The sequence below is a fragment of the Lathyrus oleraceus genome, chromosome 1 (assembly GCF_024323335.1).
Source record: "Lathyrus oleraceus cultivar Zhongwan6 chromosome 1, CAAS_Psat_ZW6_1.0, whole genome shotgun sequence".
NCBI lineage: Eukaryota > Viridiplantae > Streptophyta > Magnoliopsida > Fabales > Fabaceae > Lathyrus > Lathyrus oleraceus.
Window position 1 is genome coordinate 12,371,640 of NC_066579.1, and position 7,062 is coordinate 12,378,701.

A 7,062-nucleotide genomic window follows, 5' to 3' on the forward strand; every position below is an offset into this window, starting at 1 on the left:
AAATTGCCAAGGCCTACCTAATAACAAATGACTAGCTTCCATTGGTACTACATCACACAACACTACATCCTCATATTTTCCTATTTTAAAACAAATCTCAACTTGTTTATTAACAAGCATTTTTACACTTTCATTAAGCCATTGGAGTTTGTAAGGCTTAGGGTGAGGTTTTGTTTCCAATTTTAGTTTAGAAACCAGAAGCGTGCTTGCAACATTTGTACAATTTCCTCCATCAATTACTAAAGAACAAACCTTTCCTTGCACAAAGCATCTTGTATGAAAAAGGTTTTCTCTTTGACTTGTATCCTCCTCCTTTATTTGGCTTCCCAACATTCTTCTCACCATGAGTAAATCTCCACTAGGTATTTCTTCTTCAAACTCCTCATCATAATCACCATCCTCCTCTTCAACAATTTCTTCATTTTCTTCCATAAGCATAGTTCTCTTTGTTGGACATTGAGATGCAATATGTCCTTGGCCTTGACACTTGAAACACTTAACACTTTTGTTAGTTGAAACACTTGAAGAAGAAGATGTAATAGTTTTACCTTTGTTTTCATCCGTGGCTTCCTTAGATGATGAAGCACCCTCCTTCTTTGTTTTGTCCTTCCAACTTTGAGAATTGAAAGTGGTGGAATTTCTCCTTGCTTGGCTCTTTCTTTTGAGTTGTTGTTCCACTTTGATAGCTTGGTGTACCAATTCATCCATTTCAACATAGTGATGAAGTTCCACTATGTCACTAATGTCATGATTTAGACCATGGAGAAACCTAGCCATAATTGCTTCATCGTCCTCCTCTACATTAGCTCTAATTTTGAGAACTTCCATCTCCTTGAAATATTCTTCAACATTTTTAGAACCTTGAGTGAGTCTTTGCAATTTGTTGTGCAATTCTCTATGATAATAGGAAGGAACAAACCTTCTCCTCATGATTCTTTTCATCTCTTCCCAAGTATCAATTGGTCGTTCTGCATACCTCCTTCTATCTTTGGTCAATTGATCCCATCAAACTAAGGCATACTCCTTGAACTCAATAGAAGCAACCTGCACTTTTTCAAGATTAGAATAATTATGACAATTAAAAATTTGTTCAAGTTTAGTCTCTCATTCTAGATATGCCTCCGGGTCACTCTTCCCAATAAAAGTTGGAACTTTAATTTTTATGCCCCTCAAATTATCTCCCCCTTGTCTCCTTCTACGTCTTCTTTCCTCTTCATCACCCCTACCATTATTAGAATTTTGGAGCCCCCTTTCCAACTCATCAATTCTTTGTTGAAGTTGTTCACCTTGTTCTCTTAACAATCTTTCAAAATTGTCACGCATGGCTGCGATCTGAACAGTTAAAGTTGTTGTTCTAGGTGAAGGTGGACTAGACATAATTGTGAAATATTTGTGAAATTAGGAACAAGTGTTTAAAAAATGGACCTCACCACTCTACTCACGTGTTTACACTCAACCACTCGTGTTTCACTCAATTTTTTTTTGGCTTTTTTTAATAATAAAAACACTCTGTCTTTTACCACTCAATTTGCTCTTTTAGTTCTTTAGAGAAACCAAAATGAATCAACACAAAGAAATCAATTTCAGATGATAATCAACACACAAAAAACTTAAAAAAATAGCAAACCAAAAAAAAAGACTCTAAAACAAAATGAATCACAATCTTTAACAATCAGATCCCTTTTATTTTTTATTTTTTTTTCTTATACCCCTTTTTTTTCGATTTTTTTTATAATGATAAATGGATAATAATGAAGAATAAGAATATAGACAATTTACCACATTTCGGCCCTTTTTTTTTTGGAATATGCTCTGATTACCACTTCATATGCACTAACTTTTGAGACTTATGCATTTCCTTCAAAATTCCTGAAACAACTTTGTTAACTTTTGGAATATTAATTCTTTTGTGACTCAGAGGAAGTAATCTGCCTTATAATTGAAAGAATGACAGAATTTGATACATGCATATAAAATAAACGAGACTGATATGACATAAAGGAGAAATAAGAAATGGAATTAAGTAGAAGGGGCACCACACTCTTTCTAATCCAAGAGAGAATGATAAGCCTATGGATGAGGATCACTACAAGAAAAGGATTTCTTGATAAGATCAATTTTGGTCCAATCCAGAACCTAAGAGCAAATACTCTCACTTACACAATGTGTAAACTTGCCAAAATGCATTGATCCAAAAAGAAGATACATGCCTCCTTTATATAAGAATGGCTAAGATGATGAAATAAGTAAAAATTAACTCCTAAGAAAACAAAAGGGTTTCAGCCACTAATTATCATGATAGTGGGTTGAGTTATTACAAAGAAAGTGCAAATTAAAGAAGAGATAGTGGGGTTCTTAAAAGGGCAAAATAATGTCAATTCTTTATTTACCACTTCTCTTGCAATTTTCGTCCATTATAGTGTGGTTATTGGTATTTCCTTTATTTTTATTTATTTATGCATTATTGGGCCTTTTATCACATGTTTGGATGATAAGAATAAACTTGGGCTCTTTTTCTTCAATCTGGCCCATGCATTCTATTGACTTGATCATGAAGTGAACTAAAGCATCATTGACTCTTCTTGCACGTGCCCTTGTCATAGGACCTCCTAAGCTTTGCATTGTATCATTTATGTCTTGGATTACGTCCTCATCAATAACATAAACCAGAAAGACCGGACTAATGGAGAATATCCTGAAACTAATCAGTAGTGGGATGCCCAACTCCAATATCTTTCGACCATGGTTTACCGATTTCAAATAGATACGCTCATGTAAAAAGAAAATATTACTATCAGTATCGATTTAATTAGTTGAAAACATATGTATTGCAAAAGAAAATAAATATACCTCCTCTTCCCAAACATGCCTAGCATCATGGTCTGCATAGAGATGAAATAAGAGGTGTCAAATAGGCCTCTTGGATAACTCTCTAATGGGGCATGGAAATCGGCGTCCTCCCGAGCTTTAGGGGATTTAGGGCTTGCTAAACCATCTAGGGGTTTGTGGCCCGTGAAGTGGATGCTTGAGAGATGCGACTACGAGAATGAGAAGCATAACCAGATGGTTAGGAACCTTGATGTTGCGAAGTAGATGGTTGTGAACCATCAAACGAGTTATCGTCAACTTGTGGCCTCGTGGTCTTGGCTTCGCCCCTCTCACACCGTACTGACGCAGTTTGAGACACACGTCTGAGCCTAACTCTGCTAAGGTTGTTTTCAGCCATTACACATGCGTTACAAACCAACATAGAGAAAAATAACATGTCAAGAAAAATCAACCAAATTTTAGCCTGAATCAAATTCAGAGATGCATCTTCGAAAATAACATTGAAAAAATCCGGAGATTCATCTCCAAAAATAGCACTGCGAAAATTCGGATATGCATCTCCAGACAAACCTGTGATTCTCAACCATGGCAGAAACACCATTGCTACCATAACCTTAAAAAAAATATGTCAATGCATGTTCTTGTAGGCTACCAACATCTCTAAAAGTTAAAAAATATATCTTCCATCAATTACATTTAATTTTATTATATTTAATTATTTATTAAATGGTTTAAATTTGAGAGGTTTTCAAGACAATTTATTCTATCAATAACTTTATCCAACTTTTTGCGATTTATGGATAGAATTTTTCCATTTTTTTAATATTCAATGTTATATAAAGAACTAAACAAAATTTCAATAATTTCAAATTTATCACCACTTCATTTTTGTAAAGCATGTGGACAGACAAGACAACCAACTAAAAATATTCTCCTAAAAGGTTATTTTTGTATTAGTGAAGTCAACAAGTATTGTAAAAGTTACACCATCAATAATATATCAATGATTTCTAAATCTATTTTAAATTCCAACAACACATGCCATTGCCATCACTATTTACAAACTAGGTGAATCAACAGCAAACTTCACAACTGACCCAAGCTCATCCCAATTATCAAATGATAATAGCTCATTTGCAGCTTGCTGAATCCAAAAGTTTGAAGATGGTATTAAAATTTGTTGAGGTTGCTGTGCATCTGAAGAGGTCAACTGACTCATATAAAATTGATTTCTTTGACCACTACTTGTATAACTATTTACTGGTAACACTGGTTTATCCTGATTATGATGATCTTCATGGCTTGGACCAAAATTGATGTATGTTTGTTGATTTAACATGAACTCCATATTGCTGCTCATTCTGGCGCTCTTGTAAGCTAACGGTTTCACCTCTGCCATTTGTTGCTTCCTTTGTGATACATTTCTTTTGAAAATTCTACACAATGTCCAAATTTCCTGTATGCCATATAGAAAATCATTAGGACATGTCTGTTTAATATGAAAATCTTCTTTTACATATATACATAACAGAAAAATAGTATGTATTCTACTTACTGCTTCAAGAGAAACATCATTATCATTCTTAGCATGAGCAAGATTTGCGTTGGTGGTAATATTAGACGGAAGACGAAACTCGTGCATCATCCAATCAGTTTTCGCGCCTTTGCCAGCGCTACCACGATAGTAAACAAGTGTTTTTTTGAGTCCAACGCAATCATTTCCTTCTCCTCCATTTGAGTATATTGCTTTATCTATTCCTGTTGCTTTCCAGAATCCGGAACCAGTTACTCTATTTGGCCTAATGCTGTTCCTATATTTTCTCCCTCTTTTGCAAAAGAAGTAACCTTCTTTTTCTGCTCCATGTACACTAGATCCTGCATAGAATACATGTATGCAAATGTTATTCTATATTTTTCCTTCTAGATTTGTCTTAATTAAATGGAAACCCTAATCTTTTTTGTTTCAATAGTGATTCCATCTTGTATGAAATTAATTAATCTCCATGAGTCAAGACTTTTAACCAATAAATATGAAAAAGAAAAAAAGTAGTATAATTAGAGTGAATACATACTCGGAAGATCCCAAGGATCATATTTGTAGATATCAACTTGTTTGATGAGATCAATGGAAATAGGTTTCTTATCAAGTTTTCTTTGAAGATAAAAAGTAACAAGTTCTTGATCAGTAGGATGGAATCTAAATCCAGGGAGTGGAACATCATCATCATCTTGTAAATGTTGATTATCCATCTTGAAACCATCGTTAACACCCATCTTCTTTTCTCACTCTATGTGTGTTTATGTTTGCTTTTTTGCCTTTTTTGTATGGATATATATATATAAAAGTCGTTGAAGAATTTCTATGAAACTGAGAAGCTTCTTTTGAATAAACAATGTGAAGAGGGGTCGTATGATGTGGATGAAATAATTTTGATGTTGGTCAAGTCATGTGGTTTGACTTGTAGCATTTATGTTGTAGGGCTAGCGGGACTTATTCTATTGTTTAATTCAATAAATATCTTACTATTTACAAATATACAATAATAAAATATGCTTAGAAAGGTTGAACATTCGTCAGAAAAGAAGAAGTAACGGTTGAACTATTCCATTCAAATATCTATCATATTTTTACTTTAAAAGCTACTCTTGTTTATTGCTCTATCAACCAAAAATGTTTTAGACCTGTTTGAGATACTGAATCTTCTTTTATAAATGTACTAGTACAGGCATTTTAACAAAAGTCAGTGCATGTAGGATTCATAAAAAAAAGTAAGTGTTTTCTTATAAAGTGTATGAATAGATAATTAAATTATTAATTTCACAATAAAATATTATTAATAAATTTTAAAAAATAAAAATAAATATAAAAATTCAAATACATAAACATACTATATTAATATTTAAAAATCATAAATTTTACTGAAAATCGAATAATAAAAAAAAAGAGTGCTACGAATACATACTCAATTCAATTGTGGGACTCTACGTACTCCCAACATAGAAAGGAAATATGCAATATCTACGAAAATAGCCAATAGAAGATAGATTTTTTTTGGTCATGATGTTTTGATAATAGGATAAATCAAACAAATAATTATATTTTCATTTTCATAGTTAATCCTTTACCATTTTACTTTATCGTTACTTATTCTTTTTTTAGTTGCTTACAAGAAACTTAACACCATGTTAAAACTTTTTGATATAGTTAAGGAACCCACAATCGAGAGATATAACTATTTCTTCAATATAATTGATTAAAGTACAAAGATAGTTATTATTGAAAGCTATTAGTCAATTCTTCTGTTAACTTTCCAGTGTGGCAATAAATTTAACACGTTGGCAATAAATTTAATACGTCTGATACAACATTACATCTAACATTACTCAAAAGTTCAATTTTTCACATCAAGATTATAATTGGCATATGCACCTCACTCTAGTAAAAGTTTTGGCAACATAGACCCACAATTGGTTGATGAATGAGTGGGAATGACCACACCTTATCAAAATACAATCTATTTCCTTAATTTTGGAAAACCGACATGATTTCTTTTTTTTATAGAATATTTCAGGAAACTAGATCTCACATTTTCATTTACCTATCAACACTCTAATTTCATATTATCATTCTCTTCGCAAAAACGTAGGCGATTTTCATCGTCACTCTCATCAAAATTCTTCCAACAGTAGGTGATATTCATCAACACTCGAATACCAAAAATCATCAAGTTTGAGGTACGTTTTTTTCCTTCACGTTTGTTCTTCTTCCAACAGTAGGTTTATATCACTAAAATGACTTTAGTTTCTCTTAATCATTTGTTTTTCCATTTTTGATCACTGAAATATTGATAGTTAGTTTCTGCGTGTTGCTCTTCTTTTATGAGTTGTTTTTCACTCGCATTTGTTTCATTGAAATGGCTTTAGTATTATCAATGAAATGACTTTAGTATCAATGAAATGACTTTAATTTCTCTTGATCATTTGTTTTTCAATTTTGATCATTGAAATATTGTTAGTTAGTATGTTTCTACTTGTTGTTTATCACTAAAAAGATGTTAGTTTGTATGTTTTTTTTATTTAGATAGTCATGACCGATTCGACAAGCATCTCCCATACAACATCTCCTGCAACCTCTGTTAATATAAAACATAAAATAAAAACTAGATGTGTCACGATGTATACCAAGGTGAAAAAACTCCACAAAAACGGTGTTCGCTACCTGGATACAATTGA

General features: G+C 32.6%; 1 protein-coding gene across 1 annotated transcript; it reads right to left on the reverse strand.

The window, feature by feature from the left end:
- Positions 1–3,683: 3,683 nt before the first annotated feature.
- On the reverse strand, positions 3,684–5,159 carry LOC127128382 (transcription factor JUNGBRUNNEN 1). Its single transcript, XM_051057673.1, has 3 exons — positions 4,902–5,159; positions 4,385–4,704; positions 3,684–4,285 (listed from the first exon to the last, which is right to left on the reverse strand). Exons 1-3 carry the CDS (start codon positions 5,101–5,103, stop codon positions 3,887–3,889), a joined length of 921 nt encoding a protein of 306 aa, XP_050913630.1. The 5' UTR covers positions 5,104–5,159; the 3' UTR covers positions 3,684–3,886.
- Between the last annotated feature and the right edge of the window lie 1,903 nt (positions 5,160–7,062).

Excerpts from the sequence above, each read along its gene's own strand:
- LOC127128382 (XM_051057673.1), bottom strand. The coding sequence starts at position 5,103 with ATGGGTGTTAACGATGGTTTCAAGATGGATAATCAACATTTACAAGAT. Across the intron at positions 4,705-4,901 it reads TGATCCTTGGGATCTTCCGA|GATCTAGTGTACATGGAGCA; the intron begins GTATGTATTCAC and ends TATTCTATGCAG. Across the intron at positions 4,286-4,384 it reads ATGATGTTTCTCTTGAAGCA|GAAATTTGGACATTGTGTAG; the intron begins GTAAGTAGAATA and ends TATGGCATACAG.